This window comes from Heterodontus francisci, chromosome 12 (genome assembly GCF_036365525.1).
Source record: "Heterodontus francisci isolate sHetFra1 chromosome 12, sHetFra1.hap1, whole genome shotgun sequence".
NCBI classification, from domain to species: domain Eukaryota; kingdom Metazoa; phylum Chordata; class Chondrichthyes; order Heterodontiformes; family Heterodontidae; genus Heterodontus; species Heterodontus francisci.
In genome coordinates, this window is record NC_090382.1 from 58,684,194 (window position 1) to 58,703,691 (window position 19,498).

Sequence of the window (19,498 nt, forward strand, 5' to 3'; positions counted from 1 at the left end):
AAAATTATTTGTGCCTGTAATGATCCAGAGTGAGATGGAAGGCAGAGCAGTATTCACCTTATAATTGTCAAAGGGGAAAATGCATGAGTCCTGAATTAGGATTTCATTAGAAACTGTGTTCTGTTTCATATTCTTTTTGAAGTTCTAAGTATTATATCTAATGTAATCCATTGTGCAGAATTGCACGGTACTACGTGTGAAAATATTTGCGCAAGACAAACAAAAGTTCATTTCTGCACAAGTCTCTGCCCGAGACCCTTGATGCTGTCCTGTGCTTTGGAAGCAACAGAGTTGATAGCAGTTTGCGTTTGTTTTGATGCTTCTTCAGTAGCTATGGACACACATGAAAACAAAAATAGGTGAATCGCATTCAGTACCTCTACAAAGTCACTGTAAGCCCCCGTCTTATATCAGCTGACACTTTCGAAATAGCAGTATTGGAGCTCCTATGATAGCTCAGTAAATAGCTGAGCCCAGAAGACTAGTAAGTTCCCAGGTTTGATCCATGGAATGTGCTAAATCACCTGCCCACAGCCAGGATGGCAGCAGCAGCACTAGAGTTGGCCTAAGGACCCCTGGATTATGCAGTAGCGAATTGACCAAAGTTTCCACTGCTGATTATGATCCAGTGATTGCTGTGGAAGTGCAAGTGATGTTGGGTGAGGGCAGAATCAGCCCTTGTTGTGTGGGATGCCAGCTGAGCATATTACTTAGTCCAGGCACAGACATTGATAGACCATTTACAGTAGCATTAATTTTAATCGTTTTGTTTTCTTCTCTAAATAACTACATATTTGCCAGATGTAGCCAGTAGTTCAAAAGGTGGCAATACTACCAATGAGCATGGGTTCAGAGAAAGTCTAATGTCATTACCTAAACATGAAGATGTATGGGAGAAACCAGCATCTTAAGTATGGTCAGAAAAAGCAGTTAAAAAGTTAGTGATTTGGAAGTTAATACTGATATCGCTCTTTCTCTTTCAGATGCTGGTAGTTGTACTTATAGAGCACTTTCTATTTTTATTTAAAAAGAACAACGTCATTCAAGAATATTGCATCAAGAGTTGAGATGTACATCATGATCCAAAACTTAACAAATTAAATAAAAAATTCAAATAATGTTCCCAGAATTTCAATGAGGAGGCTCAGGTTGATGTTAGGACCACATCTCTCCCATTTAAAATTATAACATTAAAATTCTATATTCATTGAATCAATAATTATTTACATCTCTGAACTGGAGGCCAAAACTGTATATTAGGATTCGGTAAGGCAACTGGATTGTTATGGCTAACAGACCAAACAGAAAATTAAATGCTAAAACATTCATTAGTAAGTTAAGCTGTTCCATTAAACTAAGTAATTCTACAATGATACAAAAGCAAAATACTGTGGATGCTGTAATTCTGAAATAAAAACAGAAAATGCTGGAAATACTCAACTAGTTAGGCAGCATCTGTGGAGAGAGAAACAGAGTTAACATTTCAGGTTGATGACATTTCATCAGAATTCTGATGAAATGTCACCGACCTAAAATATTAACTCTTTTTCTCTTCACTGATGCTGCCTGACCTGCTGAGCATTTTAGCATTTTCTGTTTTAATTCTATAATGAACTGGCTTTAACATTTAAATGATAATATTCGAATGCAGTAGTATATTTGTGTACTATGTATTACAACAGAACATTATGTTTCAAAACTTGCCTTGAAAAAACTGATGTATATTTTATAATTTTACTATGTTAAAGTAGTGTTTCTGATCAATTTTCTGTCATTTAATTCCTTTCATATCATTACATGTAATGGAGAAGCAGAATATTTCAAACAACATTTTACACTGCAATGATGCTTCTCAATGTTTGTGAAAGATTGAGTTGTCAAGCAATGGAGAGCTCAGTTCACTGAGATACCTGTTTTAGTAGTTTCCTTGGATGATTCGGCCACCTGTTGAACTGCTTCTTGAGCTGCCTGCACTAAAAGGTGAGGAAAAAGTTTAACTTTAAAAAGAAGTAACGTGATTATACTCTTCTGAGGTTCCATATGAACCCCCCCTCCACTTTGTGTGTCCAGTTACTAACCTGTTGTGTCTGCCATTCCCTTTGCAGCTGTCTGTGTTGTGCTCTTCAGCTCTTCAAATGATTTTTTCACTGATGCCATATTATTCCGTTCTTTCCTGCTCTATTGCAGTATATGAACTCGCAGCAACTTCACCTGGGGGATCTGCTCTGGTGCAAGCGGTTTAATAGTTTTGCTGTGAATGCCCCAAGGCAGAAATTTGACACGGCTACACAAACCATGATTAGTGGTGCAGTTTTCTTTGAAAAGGATGAGATTAATAGAGTGTTCAGTAAAGGCAGCTTAGGCATGTGTTTTGTTTATCTCTATTTGCAAACTAATGCATTTTTAAATGGAGTTGCTGATTTAGCATTTTACAGTAGAATTTGAGCTCATGCAGTAGAGCTTGTTGCCAATGAAAATGGCATCATCTGATTCCTAAATGGCTCAGTCTGAAAATGACAGCTGCTGTAATTGTTGGATCTAGTTGACACTAGCTCAGTAATAGTGAGTACCATATGGGTTGGGCAAGTTGTGAACTGCACTAATTGGTAAGCCTATTTGGAAAAGCAACACAGGTTAATGGTTTGGTATTTTTAAAGAGGTTTTTGTATGTTTTTCTCATAGCTGGTCTTTGATATTTCTCTGTAGCATTGAAAATTAGATATTAATGTGAACTTTTATTCTAGAATACTTGTACTATTGGGTGGTCTTTTAACATAGCAACAAAATTGTTCATTTTCCAATGCTTTCTTTCATGGGTGCATGTTTCATCACTGGCTGGTGCTCAGATTTGGCAGTCAGGATAACTGGTGTGTTTTGTCAGGTTCTGACTGGATTGCTAGCTGATTATTCCATCACAGAGAAAGGAGCCGCCCTGATACCTATGGCTGAGCACCTCACGCTGAGCCAGAAGGTGCAGAATCTGGCTCTATTGTTTGTCTCTGAGCTCAGGTTCCTCCCCATATTTGCTCCATTATCAAAAGCAATGTCTTCCACCTCTGCAATATTGCTTACCCACCCCTCATTATTCTCCACTGAAAAAACCTGAGGCTTTGTCTTCATTGCCTCAAGGTTCAACTTAGTTAACACTTTCCCAGCAGCCTTCCTGTCTCATTCCTCCACAAGCTTCAGCTTCCCCAAAATCTTGCCCTTCCATCACCATAATTCTCCCCAAACTTCACTGGCTCCAAGTATCCCAAGAAATTGACTTCAACTTCTTTGCCCTGGCTGTCAGAACTCTCCATTGTTATAGCCCACTCTATATTAGTGTGCTCTTTTGTCTTGTGTCCCTGTTTCTCGATGTTTTTCTTGTATTCATTCACTGTGAGTGAGTGTCGCTGGCAAGGCCAACATTTATTGCCCATTCCTAATTTCCCTTGAGAAGGTAGTGCCTTCTTGAATTGCTACAGCCTGTCTGATGTAAGTACACTTATGGTGCTGTTAGATCAGGAGTTCCAGGTTTTTGACCCAGTGATGATGAAGGAATGGTGCTATATTTCCAAGTCAGGATGGTATGTGACTTGGAGGGGTACTTGCTGGTTTTGCAGTTCCTATGCATCTGCTTCCCTTGTCCTACTAGGCAGTAGATATGGAAGGTGCTGTCAAAGAAGTCTTGGCAAGATGGTACAGACTGCAGCCATGCTCCATTGTGATGGAGGGAGTAAATAGTTAAGGTGATGGATAGGGTGCCAATCGAGCAGGCTGCTTTGTCCTAGATAATGTTGAGCTTCTTTAGTGTTGCACTCATCCAGGCAAGTGGAGAGTATTCCATCAAACTCCTGACTTGTGCTTTGTAATTGGTGGAACAGCATTAGGTAAGTGAGTCACTTACCACAAAATATCCAGCCTCTGACCTGCTTTTGTAGCCACAATATTTATGAGACAGGTCCAGCTATGTTGCTGGTCAATGGTGACCCTGCTCCCCACCCCCCCACCCCCACCAGGATATTGATGGTGGAGGTTTCAGCGATCATAATGCCATTGAATGTTGAAGGGAGGTGGTCAGATGATCATTGCCTGGCACTTGTGTGGAATGAATGTTACATATGCCACTTACCATCCCAAGCCTGAATGTTGTCCAGGACTTTCTGCATGCGGGCATGGATTGCTTCATGATCTGAAGAGTTGCGAATGGAACTGAATACTGTGCAACCATCAGTTAACATCCCCACTTATTACCTTATGATAGAAGAAAGGATATTGTTGAAGCAGCTGCAGATGGTTGGGCCTAGGACACTGCCCTGAGGAACTCCCGCAGTGATGGCCTGGGGTTGAAATGATTGGCCTCCAACAGCCACAACCATCTTCTTTTGTGCTAGATATGACTCCAGCCACTGGAACATTTTCCCCTTGATTCCCATTGACTTCAATTTTACTAGGGCTCCTTGATGCCACATTTGGTCAAATGCTGCCTTGACGTCAAAGGCAGTCACTCTCACCTCACCTTTGGAATTTATCTCTTTTATCCAGGTTTGGACCAAGACAGTTATAAGGTCTGGAGCCGAGGGCCCTGGCAGAATCTAAACTGAACATTGGTGGGCAGATTATTGGTGTGTAAGTTTCACTTGATAGCACTGTCAACAATATCTTCTGTCACCTTGCTTATGATTGAGAGTAAATTGATGGGGCGGCAATTGGCCAGATTGGATTTGCCCGGCTTTTTGTAGACCAGACACACCTGGGCAATTTTACACTTTGTTGAGTAGATGTCAGTGCTGTAGCTGTACTCGAACAGCTTGGCTAGAGGCACAGATCGTTCTGGAGCATGTCTTCAACACTTCAGCCGTGAAGTTATCAGGATCCATAGCCTTTGCTGTATCTAGTACACTCAGCTGTTTCTTGATGTCATGTGGAGTGAATCAAATTGGCTGAAGACTGGCATCTATGATACTGGGGACTTCAGGAGGAGACCAAGATGGATCATCCATGATGGATCAACTTGGCACTTTTGGCTGAAGATGATTGCAAATAATTTAGTCTTATCTTTTGCATTCACGTGCTGGACTCCACCATTATTGAGGATGGGGATGTTTATGGTCCTGTTAGTTGTTTAATTGTCCACCACCATTCACAACTGGATGGGGCAGGTCTGTAGAACTTTGATTTGATCTGTTGGTTGTGGGATCGCTTAGTGATTTGATCTGTTGGTTGTGGGATCACTTAGCTCTCTCTGTATCATGCTAGTTCTGCTGTTTAGCATGCATGTAGACATGTGTTATAGATTCATCAGGTTGGCACCTCATTTTTATGTATGCAAGTGCTGCTCCTGGCATGATCTCTTACACTTCTCATTGAACCAGTGTTGATCCCCTGGCTTGATGGTAATGGTAGAGTGAGGGGTATGCTGGGCCATGAGGTTACAGATTGTGGTTGAAGACAATTCTGTTGCTGCTGATAGCCTGCAGAGCCTCATGGATGCCCAGTTTTGAGCTGCTAGATCGGTTCTGAATCTAACCCATTTAGCATCATGGTAGTGGCACACAACTTGACGTCTTCACTGTGAAAATAGATCTTCATCTCCGCAAGGATGTGCAGTGGTCTGTCCTACCAATACTTGTCTGCTGCCTCATCATTGGTAACCGTTCCTTTAGCCACTCTATCCCCCTACCCTCCTGAATTTCCTGCCCAGTTACCTCTATCTTGCCAGCTCCCTCCATGTTTTCAAAAATCTTCTCCAAACTCTGTTTGACTTTGGTTCCCCCAAACTAAACCTCTCCATTTTGTCCTTTTTCTCAATGCTCAGCATCCATTGTTTTGTGCCCCTTAATGTACAACCTTTTTGTGATATCTTTCTGTACATGAGGAGTACTAGAGAAATATAATTTGTTTTTCATTTTTGGGAACATGGAGAAGAACTTGGAAAGTTCTCGTAGAGTGCAAATTAGGCAATCAGGCTTTTTGGTTCTTAACAGCCCTGGTTCTTAAGTGTTAGTCAACTATGCATTTCAGCTTGTACACAAGAGGGACAGAATACTGCGGATGCTGGAAATCTGAAAGAAAAACAAGAAATGCTGGAAATACTCAACAGGTCTGGCAGCATCTGTGGAGAGAGAAGCAGTGTTAACGTTTCAGGTCAGTGACTCTTCTTCAGAACCATTGAGAAAAAGGACAAATGGAGAGGTTTAGTTTGGGGGAACCAAAGTCAAACAGAGTTTTGAGAAGATTTTTGAATTTATCACAGGTGATTATGTTGTTTGGGAGATACTTTCATAGGCAGGAACTGCACTTTACCTGGTATTGTATGTGTAATTTTTTTTATCAATACAAAATGTTAAGCTGCAGCTGCAGCAGCTCTTGCAATCCTGACATAAACATGGGAAACTAATTTAATGACCAGCAGCTTTTGTGGTGCCTATCCTGTCACATTAATGGAAGTCTGATGGGCTGGTCACAGTTCTCTGACATTGTAGGATGTAAACTCTTGTTATGGAGTATTCCTCATCAAATCCACTGATATTCAGCCTGTTGATAACCCAGTATAATTTTTCCTTTTGTGCTATCTTCAGTCCCATCTGTTTGATGATATTCACGTACACGCATGTGAGGTTGGTATCATCACAGTCAGTCTTTCTTGATTGAGCTGGTTATCTCAAAACTGAAGATATCACACCATTTGCCGACTGGATTTGATTTACTATTTTAGAAACCCAATCAATGGGTTTTTAAAGTTAAACAAATTAGCCTTTAATAACTCATTAAGGAACTAGTTTGTGTCACAATTCTTCACTTATTGACACTATCATTCAACAAAAATATAAATGTAATTAATTGGTGCCAGCATATAGTCTTAACTGCTAATAACAGAGACATGCTGTCTAATTCAGTTGCATCTCAGGGTGCTAATTTTAAAGGATGGTTATATTTGCAATGCCAGTGAGTGACAGAATTTTACACTAGAAGTGTGACTACTGTGTTGTACTGTCAGAGCCATATATAACAGATTTTCACTTCCCCATATCCTCAAGTATTCATAATTTTAACTTTTTATAATTATAAACCAATTTTGCAATCTAATAATAACAATATAATTGACAGCCAAATGTAAAATGACAGGTCTTAAAGCATTTTATTTGTGTCATGCAGTTCCCTTTCCAGCTATTTGTGATTAATTCTCTAAAGTCATCATTTTCGTCCGACTTGGCATGCGTTTTTTTCCCCCAGAATATTCTGCTAAACCTGTTAACTTTGTAGTTAAAGAAAGTTCTGAACATAGTTTTCCTTGCCCATTTCTAACCGACAATACATTTTGTATTTTATATTTCACAGCACGTAATATTTTCAGAGTTCTGAATAGCAATTGGAATTAGCAAGTAGCTGTAGTAGACTTTTAGATACCTTGGGAATAAATAGTAACTGTCATTAACCAAGTACAAATGTATCAGTAATGTAATAAATTAGTATTAGCTCGGTGGCACACTAGGCTAGTGTGCTTGTAGTGCCAATGAGTGCGAGCAGTCTTGTCTCATTCTCCAGTAATGTGAAAGTCTGATCTTAAATGGAGCCTGTTGGTGAGTTCTGTAAAATTCTGAAAGTTGGTCTTCGAACATTAAAAAATAGATGTTGTAATGCACAATTATATGAGTTAAGAATGTAGCAGCTCCCAACAAAAATAAAGTTTACAAACAGCCTTTGGACACAAGCTTCATTCAACATTTGATTAACTCACTGATTTATAAATAAGAGGCATGAAATTCAGATCTGTAGCACCATGGAAGTTGAACACCCTCCAGCCCCTTCCAACTTGGGCCCTGCAGCGCAGTATGTTGAGAAGCATGTCTGTATGGACATTCCCTTCATGTGCCCGATTCAGTGGGAAAACTGTCCGCTGGTTGGAGTCATACCTAGCGCAAAGGAAGATGGCTGTGGTTGTTGGAGGTCAAACGTCTGAGCTCCAGGACATCACTGCAGGAGTTCCTCAGGGTAGTGCCCTAGGCCCAACCATCTTCAGCTGCTTCATCAATGACCTTCCTTCAATCATATAGTCAGAGTGGGGATGTTCGCTGATGATTGCACAATGTTCAGCATCATTCGCGATTCCTCAGATACTGAAGCAGTCCATGTAGAAATGCAGCAAGACCTGGACAATATCCAGGCTTGGGCTGATAAGTGGCAAGTAACATTTGCGCCACACAAGTGCCAGGCAATGACCGTCTCCAACAAGAGAGAATCTAACCATCTTCCCTTGACATTCAATGGCATTACCATCGCTGAATCCCTCACTATCAAAATCCTAGGAGTTACCATTGACCAGAAACTGAACTGAAGTAGCCATATAAATACTGTGGCTACGAGAGCAAGTCAGAGGCTAGAAACAAACAGAATAGGAGCAGGAGTAGGCCATTCGGCCCTTTGGGCCTGCTCCGCCATTCAAAAAAGATCATGACTCACTTATGACTCCCCAAAGCCTGTCCACCATCTAGAAGACAAGAGTCAGGAGTGTGATGGAATACTCTCCACTTGCCTGGATGGGTGCAGCTCCAACAACACTCAAGAAACTCGACAACATCCAGGACAAAGCAGCCCGCTTGATTGGCACCCCATCCACAAACATTCACTTCCTCCACCACCGACGCACAGTGGCAGCAGTGTGTATCATCTACAAGATGCACTGCAGCAACGCACCAAGGCTCCTTAGACAGCACTTTCCAAACTTGCAACCTCTACAAACTAGAAGGACAAGGGCAGCAAATGCATGGGAACACCACCACCTGCAAGTTCCCCTCCAAGTCACACACCATCCTGACTTGGAACTATAGCGCCGTTCTTTCACTGTTGCTGGGTCAAAATCTTGGAACTCCCTTCCTAACAGCACTGTGGGTGTACCTCCTTCACATGGACTATAGTGGTTCAAGAAGGCAGCTCACCACCACCTTCTCAAGGGCAATTAGGGATGGGCAATAAATGCTGGCCAAGCCAGTGATGCCTACATCCCATGAATGAATAAAAACAAGTAGCTGACCTGGTGCTATCCTGGCCTCACATAACCCTACTGGCAGATAAGATATCCATTTTCCAAATCTGGACCCATGCAGGTTCATTCAATGAAATCACTTCTTGCTCATCAAAGATTAAGCATTCAGTTTCAAGAGGGGCCCAACACTAGAGTTATTTAAAGGACCAGGCACCCAAACTTGCAGTTCAGGTAATTTTGAATAAATTCTGCTATTGCAAAGACTCTGGAAGAACTCTGGAGTGTTTTTGGAGCTGTTGTGGTGAGTTCCTGGAGTTAGCAGATACTGTTGCTGCATCTTCATAGGGAGGGCAGAAGATTTGAGGACTTGTCTAGACAAAGGCTGCAATAGGAATGGTTGCTGCAGTTGCAGTGCTTCTGGATCTGCAGCACATCACGGAGGTTCTGTGCGAAGCCATCTACCAACTTGGAGTCGGACTCCTCTGTGCTTCATAGTGACAGGAGGCTGTCTGGCAGGCCAACCAATGCACCCAGTATCTGTGTGAATGCCCATCAGCATTCTTTTGTGTATCACCCCTTGTCTGGGTCCCCATAGCAGAACTCATCTGTGACCTTGCCCTCCAGTGGGATGACAAACAAACTATCCTTTACCCTTAGCCTGGCTGTAGCCCATTCATGCCTGGCAAATCACTACCTGCTAATCCCAACTTGAAGGTACAAGCAGTGCCAGTATATGAGCTGGTGGCTGCGAGTATCAGATCAAGTGATGTGTTGTTGCTCTCTCTCCTCCTCCTCCTCGGTCTACTGTGGCTGAGCAGGCAGCTGTTTTGGATATCTGAAATCAGAAAATCAGAAGGGGAATGTTGCGGTGAGGGCAGTAGGGTTCGGCTGGAAAGCAAGAGGTCCATGGTGACACCAACTGCAACTTGTTCACCATTCCAGGTGGCAGGGTGAGGGTGATCTGGGAGCTGAGAAGGGGCATAGGTAGGAACATACCAGCATTCTCAATGTTCTCAATGATGCCACAGCCTCTCTTGCAGCCAGCCCCATATGCTAAGAGCCATTGCCTTAGGGCTCCGGTGATGTAGGCATCCATGTTCATCACCAGCTTTGTTCTGCTCCTTTTTATTGTGTGTTACCTTGTCCTGCAAAAGAGATGGAAGAATGCCATTGATTGTGTAGCACTGTGTTTGGGTTATGTGTCTGCCATAGATGAATAGCTGGAGGTATGTGGAGGCAGCGAGGTAGGTGTGAGGCTGGCAACATTGGTAGGTGTGTGAGGATAAGATGGAGTTTCTGGATGTTAGGTATGAGTTCTGAGTGCCAGGGAGTGTGACTGAGCTAAGGGACTGTGCTACATTGAGCAGCATGAGAAGCTGGTGGAGGAATGGATAGGAGATGTCATGTGAAGATGCATTCACTAATCTTGACCACCCGCATGTGGTTGTTAGGGTCATTAGACTACTTGCAGCACTGCTACCATGTCCTTAGGACCAGATGCTGGGCATTGATCTTCCTGGCCACCTGCTCCAAATCTGAGGGTGGTTCTTAAGGGCTTCAGTCCCCATGGAACCATTATGTCTGCCTCCTGTACACCTCCAGCACTAAGGCCTTCAGCACCACATTTGTGAACTTGAAACCTTCTCTCTGCCCTATTATTTCATTTCGTCATTTACAATCATAGAAATAGTATTCAGCAGCTTCCTGTGATTCAGTGCAGCTACCCTTTAAGCCTTTAAGGCTGGCTGCATCACATGCTATTAGTATATGCTGCCTGGCTCCCTGGCAAGCAAAGAGGCAGCCAGCAGCACATAAACATTTGGCCCAATGCTAGAATCAGGTAAATGAGGTGGCAGCACAAAATTTGCCTGCTGTCTACCTTCACCTGAACAGGAACGGGCAGGTCACAATCCCCACCCCCCACCCAACCAAAAAAAACAGTATGGACCAATTTTTAGTCCAATCTCTTCTCAGCAGGTAGTAGATGAATGGTTGAACAGCAAGACGTACACTGGAATATATGCAAGTAACTGTTTGTGGTATTAGTGCTAATTGATGATGTTATGCTGATTACTGTATAACACTAAGCAACTTTCTTCTGCAACCCTTAGCTATGCAGCCTACTAAGGCGTGCCGAGCCATAAGTGTGACTGCTTCATATTGGATAAGGACAAAAAGGTGTCCATTTAACCACACTTGAAGCAGGTGTTAGACTCCATTTTTGCATATGCAAACAGCCTAACGCCTGCTTGAGGTCCCCACTCCAACATTAGTTTGCACTGAGGAAGCTAGCACCATCGCAGACTGCACTTAGGAAAACTAGCCCTATGTAATGCCTGCCAACCAAGAAGGTAAGTTACCAGAAGCAGGAACCACTTACAATTAATATTCAAACGTGCTAAATATTTGAAGTAGAGACAGGAAAATAAAACAGATGGCCAATAATCAGTCTTTAAGACCAATCCCACTGAAACCTCCTAACTTCAAAGGAGTAGAATATCAGCACGGGTTCTCCAATCTTCCTCTATTTACCCTATTTTGCTGAGGCTTCTGCCAATCTCCCACTGAATTTACAGTTGGGGATTGGGAGCTGGACCACAGAAATTACTGGCGAAGATGTTTGCAAGTCTGAATATTTACAGAAAAGTCTACCCATTTTCCATTCCTCTGTTTTTGTATTGTAGTGAGTGACACATGACTATGAAACAAAGAACCTTTACTAAAGTTATGTGCTATGTTCTATATCAGTCAACAATAACACTAGTATATTTCACAACTTGGTTTATGTTAAGAATATAAGAAAAGTCTGGGATGAGACAAGCCCATTCATACCCTTGAACTTTGTCCCTCAATACATTGTTTCTCCTGTTGTGGCATTTAATTCTGCGAAATTTGTTTTTGCCAAAATCTTATTAGTGATGGATGAGTAATTACGTTTATTAACCAAACATTTTATACAGTAAATTACCATTAGTTTAAAGTTTTATTTGAGGAATCAATCAACTCTCCCTGTTACTATGAAGAAGTGCAGCAAATGATGAGCAATTTTTCCGATTTAAAAGTGTAACATAGAAAGTGACTTGATATGTAATTGATAAGCAGCTTCCTCGTTTCTTTCGATTTATATCCCATACTTGTAAAAGTCTAGAAACATTATGAAACCAACACATTGTGGTTCTAGCACTTTATTTACAGGTAGACCTTCTTCTCAGCACAAAGACATATCCCTGTTCAATCTCCTTAATTTAGGACTCACCTGGACGCTTTTATGCCACAATTCAGGATAATAAACATTTTACTCAGTTCCCATTTGATGGTTACAACAAACAACATTGAGGTAAAACAATGTATAAAAAATCAGTCAATATGAAACACCTAGTCACATACAAGCAATGTACAGCTAGATAGCTATCCAATTTAAAGTTCAAAATTGAAGTTTGCAATAACATTGGTCCTTTTTCAAAACACAAAATCACACATAGAAACAGTTTGAAAACAATGTCATCTCTACTAAGTCAAGGTCTCATTTCAGTGGGAGGGATTCAGTGAAATGAGCCATTGCAGATAGAATTGTATAACACTAGTATGGCTAACAAAGAGTCCTTTTACACTGTATAACAAAATAACAAAAGTTAAAGAATCATCGGGTAAATAGAAGACAGTTACAGTAATCATTTTATACCAATTTCTTTTTTATCTTGTTGGTCACATTTTGCTTTATGCCTCTGGTTCGTATTCCTGATACTCCTCCTAAGATGTAAAGAAACAAAAATATCCATTGTTTCCAAAAGTTTATGAATAATTGGTTAGCATTTTCTTTCCACAAAGACAAAATAGCATTAATAATTTTTGAAGTTTTCTCTTTTTATCATATACAGTATATATATACATACATCGATTTAGTTCATATCTTCCAATCGGCTATGGCTTCTCAAGAGTTGAAACTGCCACTATTAATTGTCTGGATTCGTTCAGCAGCTGATTGATATTTCCCTTGGCCAATACTCCAAGCCAATTAAACTCAGATATATGTTGTGTACTTGATACACTGTGAAGCCCTCCACACAAAAAGAATGGGACATTTCACTTTAAATTTTCTCTCTTTGTTGACTGAAGGTCCTTCACTAATTGTCTGCGCTGTGTCAACACCATTTGAAGTAGGAACAAGTTCAAAGCCTAGGATTTTCCATAATTCTGCACTAATTGTGGTGGTGCAAGAAATAGAAGCAAACTGCTTGTCCATGAAAAGTTCTGTGGTGAATTTGTGGTTCTGGAACATTGTGGGGTAATAACAGAGGGCCTTTAACTTCACCCTAACCAATGTTTTACATTTATGCTGACACCAAGTATTAAAATATTCCATTAATTATGATAATTTAATTTAAAATGGGACAATTTTTCATTAAAAATCAATTACAGAATAAATATGGTGAAATATACAAATGACAGATCTCAAATTTAATCTTATGTCCATTTTCTCTAATTAGCATAATATTTGTCTGTTAAGTTCTGCCCAGTTTTATAGTTGCCATTTTATGGCATGTCTTTAATGTTTGACAGCAAGAATGCAGCTGCCTGATCAAATGCTTGAAGCCTTCAGAAGAATTGACATGTTTTGAGAGTGGCAAATGATCATAAGGGAATGCACGTTTTTTAATGGGGCTTTAAAATTACTACTGTTATTAGTTTGTAGTATATGGAGAGTGGTTGATGGGGAAAATTGGAATAGTCCCCAAAAACAGACACGGGGATCATGCTGTGTGATTAACCTGCAATCATTCCTTCCGATGCAGGCAATGTGCAAACTTTGTACTGCCTTCTCATAAACATGATTGTAGTATGCTGGCAGCACTTAAAAACCCCGTTGAGTGGCTGCATGCCTTAGCAGGGGGCTCAAGTTCGTGCAAGGCCAGCATTACTTAAAGCCAGCCTGAACCTCTGGCTTCAGCAGATGCTGGAAGTGATTAGACACAGCACTGGAAACCTTGGTGCAGAGGGTGGACAGGAGGAGAGAGGTCCTTTATTCGTAAGGCACCAGGAGGGCCTCCAGACAGACACTGAGGAGGCAGGGGAACAGACAGCCATCATGGTCAAGGCCAACAGTTTAGCCCCCAAGTCCTAGATGCAGTGCTGCAAAAAAGTTCAATGATCTCACACAAGTGGTCAAGGTGAGAGAATGCATCTTCAAATGCTATATCCTTACAATTAGAGCACTAGCCACTGAACTACTGAACACTGCTCTTCACCACCTGCCTCTTCACTCACCAAAAAACAATTTCTATCAGCCATGACTCATACCTAACATTCATAGATTCATCTCACTCTCACACAATTAGCACTGTTGCAAGCCTCACACCCAAATCTCACAGTTTACACACATTGCCAGCTATTGAAGCACAACAGGCACATCACACAGATTGCACCATGCTCACTGATACATTTTCCTCCCTGCTGCAGGACAAGACGGTGCACAACCACAGGCAGCAACACTTAACCCTCAGGAGACAGGCAGGGCTGTATCTCCTTACCCTGATGGAGGAGATGGTGGTCGCCATAATTGAAGTGGCTATGAATGAGGCCATGGCAGCAGCAGGGTTGACACCATCGAAGGTGACGATATGCTCATACCTAATCTTCCTTTTCACATTCAACCTCCCCTCCACAATCTCTTCTGATTTACAAGCCACAGATGGTCTAAGCATGTACCTTTGTCTTTCCCCTCACCACAACCCTACACTGTGCCTTTAGATACCCAAGTACTACAACCTGGCCAGGCAGTGGCGCAGGAGCAAGAAGTGGAACAGGAAGGAAGGACTGATGATGAAGAGATGCTGTCACTCGATCCCACACTCGCAGGCACCTGTTCAGATACTGACCCAGCTCGTACTTTAGAGGATATCTTAGAGGTGGGATCTGTCTGTGGTGAGTTACCGACATGAATGAGCTGCAGCCAGGCAGGGGAAAAGGGTAGCATATGTACCAGCTCGCCAGAGGGCAAAGCCACACACAAGGTCAGTTGCAGAGGACTCCGATGAGAACTTTGATGGGGCAGTGTAAAGAAAAATGCTGATGGATATGCACAAAGAAATGCTTGGTGAATTAGCAGGCCTGCCAGAAAGCCTGTGGTCACTGACAAGGAGCAGGAAGAGTCCAGCATCAACTCTCCACAGGGCTTTGTGCTGTGCTTGGAGCCCATTCTTTCCAGCGTGGAAGTGCTGGCCAATTCATCACCACACTTGTGGACCCAACCATGATGCAACGTTAGGTGGTCAATGTCTCAGCATCCATTGCAGAAGTCATGCAATGTCTGAGTGCAGCAATGGAAACGCAGACTGAAGTCATGCAAGTTCACCTTGTCATGCAAGTACAGCTTGTTGCCACATAAACTTAGACTGCTCCCATCATGGCTGTGGGATACCAGTTTTCAAAGGGGCTTGCAGGGTCTCACAGCAGTCCAGCGATCCATTCTCCAACACATTGCTAGGATTCCTGAGGCACCTGGAGGAGTGGCATTAACTCTCTCAGGATGATGGCAGTCATCTGCTCATCGCTGCCACTCTGCCAGTGCCTTTGCTGTTGCCTGTCAGCCAGCCAGCCCAGAATGCTGCTGCCCATACTGAAGTGATGCAGTCCAAAGCTGGGCCTTCTAGGGCCAGAGATGCTTGAGCTTGTCCTCCAAGACCACCTGCAGTTCCCCCCCACTGAAAGTCCTCCACCAGACATGCTGCAGCCACTGGGATAGTATTGCATAGGAGCCCTAGGCCAGGCAAATGCACATGGAAGGCAGGCACTAAGCAAATGCACAAAGGTGATTATTTGACTTTTGTAAGGAATATTGAAAGGTTTGATTTATAAAGTTGGTTCAGGAAGTTGATTTATTGGTATCGTTTATTTTAGCATTGTGGCCAAGAGGTTGTTGTGATGCTCAGTAACAGAGGGAAGGTAAGGTGTGAGCCTGTTGGTAAATAGGGAATTAGCATTCTGTGCACTGGCACTGCAGTTGGATGAGCTGATCATGGATAGCTCTGCCAAAAAGGGCAAGTGTTGCCTCCCCCCTCCCTCCTGTTTCTCCTCTTTGCCCTGCTCCTCCTTAACTGGTCGCTGTACACCTGGTGACATGGGCTGTGCCCTCATGAGGTTGTGCAGAATGTAGCAGACCATGATAAATTGTGACATGCATTCTGGAGAGTACTGCAGAGTCCTCCGGAGTGGTCTAGGCAATGGAGGCATTGTTTAAGCCCCCCAATGATTTGCTTGTAAACATTTTGTGTGGCAGCATGGCTTTCATTGCAAACCTGGTGCCCAGATGTGTGTAGGTTGTGCAGTGCAGTGGTCAGCAGATAGCCCTTGTCGCCCAGTAGCCACCCTCTAGTTTCTCATGGTGGTTCAAATGGTGATGATACAGCAGCTGCCACAGAGTAAAGGCATCATGACTGCTGCTGGGATACCGGGCATTGACCTGAATGATGTGCTGAGTATGGCCACACACCAGTTGAATTATGAGGGAGTGGAACACCTTCTGGTTTCGGTACATGGGTATACTTGCACTGGTGGCAGTGCAGCAAAGATTTACTAAATTGGTCCCTGGGATGAGAGGCTGAGTAAATTGGGCCTCTATTCTCTGGAGTTTAGAAAAATGAGAAGTGATCTAATTGAGACATACAAGATTCTGAAAGGGCTTGATAGAGTAGAAGCTGAGAGATTGTTCCCACTGGTCAGGGAATCTAGAACACGGGGACACAATCTCAGGATAAGAGGTCAATCATTCAGGACTGAGATGAGGAGAAATTACTTCACTCAAAGGGTTGTGAATCTTTGGAATGCCCTATCCCAGAGGGTTGTGGATGCTCCATCATTTAAGGCTGGGATAGATTTTTGGTCTCGCAGGGAATCATGAGATATGGGGAGTGGGCAGGAAAGTGGAATTGAAGCCCATGATCAGCCATGATCATATTGAATGGTTCGATGGACCATATGGTCTACTTCTGCTCCTATTTCTTGTGTTCTTGTGTATAAAGTGGCATGTGTGCAGCCAATGGCTCCCTGCACCATACGGAAGCCTTTAAATTTTGCAAAGCTGTGTGATTGCTCCTCCTGCTTCTCTCTGGCAAGAGAGGATGAATTTTATTCAGCTCTATTTTGGAATGCACAGCCTCAATTACCCCACTCATGCAACAGTGGATGGAGAACTGGAAGATGTTGCAAATATTACCTACTTCAGCCTAGAAGGAGCCCAGCGCTCCTTTGGCTCCCTGCTACCCAAAATTGTGCCTGGCGTGGTCCGCACCAGAAATGTGCGCAGTCAGCTCAGAAGCCATTCTGATACCGAAATGGCACCCATAGTGCTGAAAATATGGGCGTTACACAACCAAACTTTGTGGACTTTGTCTTTCAGTAATATTATTTGCATATGAACAGGAGTGACTGAGAAACACACCCTAGACATGCCATCAACCAACAAATCATCTATTGCACTGCACATAGTAAACTAGAAGATACAATGTTATGCTGTTTTACAGTGACAGGAGTATTATATTATGTAGTGAACAATGTATTATTCTGTTGTTAAACTGGACCTTTGTTTTAATGAGAGTTGTCCCTTTAAAGCTGGAAAGTAAACTGAATTTCGATAAAGTTACAGCAGAGCAGTAGCAGATTGTCCAAGGAAATTCAGTCTTTTATTTCTTTTATCAAATAAGGTATTTAAATGAACTGAGCAACTTGTACAGATCACAGCTTTTTGTTACTTTATTCCTTTTAAATCCGACATGGAAATTTATTGTGTAATATTAAAGTGTGGTAGCCAGAAAATGCATGCTGGACATATTGGGGTAGAAATTCCACTTATATGGTCAGTGTTTGTGATTTTCCATTCATTAAAATGTGTTGGTAGAAAATCTCGGGCTGGTGAGTGCAGTGGAATCTTACCCCACTGTTTTTATTACATTACAAGGCGATTTCTTGTTGCATTGCACATGGGGTGTTGTGATCAAGTACTATCTTCAGGTGAAGCAGGGCTTGAATGGGAGATAAGTAGACCATAGCCAGGAAAGGTTACAATGTTGGAAGTCAAAAGGTGAAGGTACAGCATGGTTAAGGGGGGTGGATGCAGCTACAGGCCAAGGGAAAGCAAGGGAGGGTTGGAAGCCAGAACAGGGGCGAGGGTTAAAGGGTGGGGGGCAAGGTTGGATTAGAGGTCAGAGGACAGAAAAGGTAGAACAAAGTTAGAGGTTGTGAGGCAGAGTGAATTATCAGCCCATTTAGCAATGCTGGATGTGTCTTTTCAGAATGTTACTATGTATGAGTTCACTGAGTTGGGAGGGTGGGGTGAGGATGGTGGACAGTTATGAATTCATTGCCTCTTGTGGCATACCCATCAAAGGATACCTTTAAGAAGATAATTAATGTCTTAACATGGAAAGCTGTGACATGATTGACTTCTTCATTTGATATTACAAAACATTGGCCCAGCTGCTTAACTTTAGTTTAGTTTACTTATGTCCTTAATCTCCATGAGATTGACTTAGAAATCATATCAAATGCATGACAGTGAATTGGGAATTTGAGGCCGGAATCCACTCGGCCCCACGGTGGTTGGTCTGGAGGTTGGGGAGTGCCGGGAAAGTTGCGTAAAACCGTGTCGGGACGGCTTCCCGACATGGTCCTGCCTCTGGGCGTGTTTCCCAGGATGGGCTGCCACTGGAATCGGCAGCCTACTCCATGGAGGCAGGTAGGCAATCAACATAATCAATCAAATGCCATTTTCTGTCAATACTGGAATTTTCCTGGCGGCAAACAGGCCACCCACTGTGTTGGGAGCCTGGCAACTTTTGGAGGCTGCCTCTTGGGTTTCTCCTCCACTCTGAGTCCCCTCACAGTTCTGGCCCTTGTTTTTGTAAACTGAGTTTGGAGCCTTTTGTAAGCACCTCCATTTTGAGGCATCCCCCAGGTGCACATCAGCACTCACCTCTCCCAGTGAGGTTGCTGGCCAGACATTCCTACAGGCCCTCTCATTGGCCCTATCACCTCCCTGTTCTGCCTGCTGTCCTTAATTGGACAGTGAATGCGGAGGTGGCCTGCTAATTGCCTGCCTCCCAGAAGATCTCCCGTGCAGGCGCATCACTGAACCAAGTGTGGTTGGGACCCGGAAATGGTCTCGATGCCGAAACTTTTATAAGTGCCTTTCTAGAGACATGAGCACAAAAAGCTACTGGAAGCATTGCATTGTTGGAGATGCTGTCTTTTGGATGAGATGTTATAATGTGGCCCTGTCTGCCTTCTCAGGTGGATGTAAAAGATTCCATTACACTATTTGATGAACAGCAAAAACAAAATTTGTAATGTACACCATTTATATACACTACCTAAAAACCTGCGACAATGGAAGTCACAGAAAGTCCTCAGGTGAACAAAATAATGCCTTTCTTTTGCTGCTGCTGAATGAATACTGTGGAATGCACATAAATTAATTGGTATCTGAGCAAATATTTCCTTTAAATTAATAATCCTCCAGCTGTGCACTGAGAACTC

General features: G+C 42.7%; 2 protein-coding genes across 2 annotated transcripts in view; one reads left to right on the plus strand and one right to left on the minus strand.

The window, feature by feature from the left end:
• Nucleotides 1-227: 227 nt before the first annotated feature.
• LOC137375703 (adipogenesis regulatory factor-like) lies at nucleotides 228-2,157 on the minus strand. Its single transcript, XM_068043089.1, has 3 exons — nucleotides 2,079-2,157; nucleotides 1,911-1,973; nucleotides 228-331 (listed from the first exon to the last, which is right to left on the minus strand). Exons 1-3 carry the CDS (start codon nucleotides 2,155-2,157, stop codon nucleotides 228-230), a joined length of 246 nt encoding a protein of 81 aa, XP_067899190.1.
• A 3,883-nt stretch (nucleotides 2,158-6,040) lies between these two features.
• Nucleotides 6,041-19,498, plus strand: part of LOC137375880 (eukaryotic translation initiation factor 4E-1A-like) — a 141,749-nt gene continuing 128,291 nt past the window's right edge. Inside the window, exon 1 of the mRNA XM_068043503.1 lies at nucleotides 6,041-6,129. The gene's annotated coding sequence lies outside the window, so the exon portion shown is untranslated. The remainder of the gene's footprint in view (nucleotides 6,130-19,498) is intronic.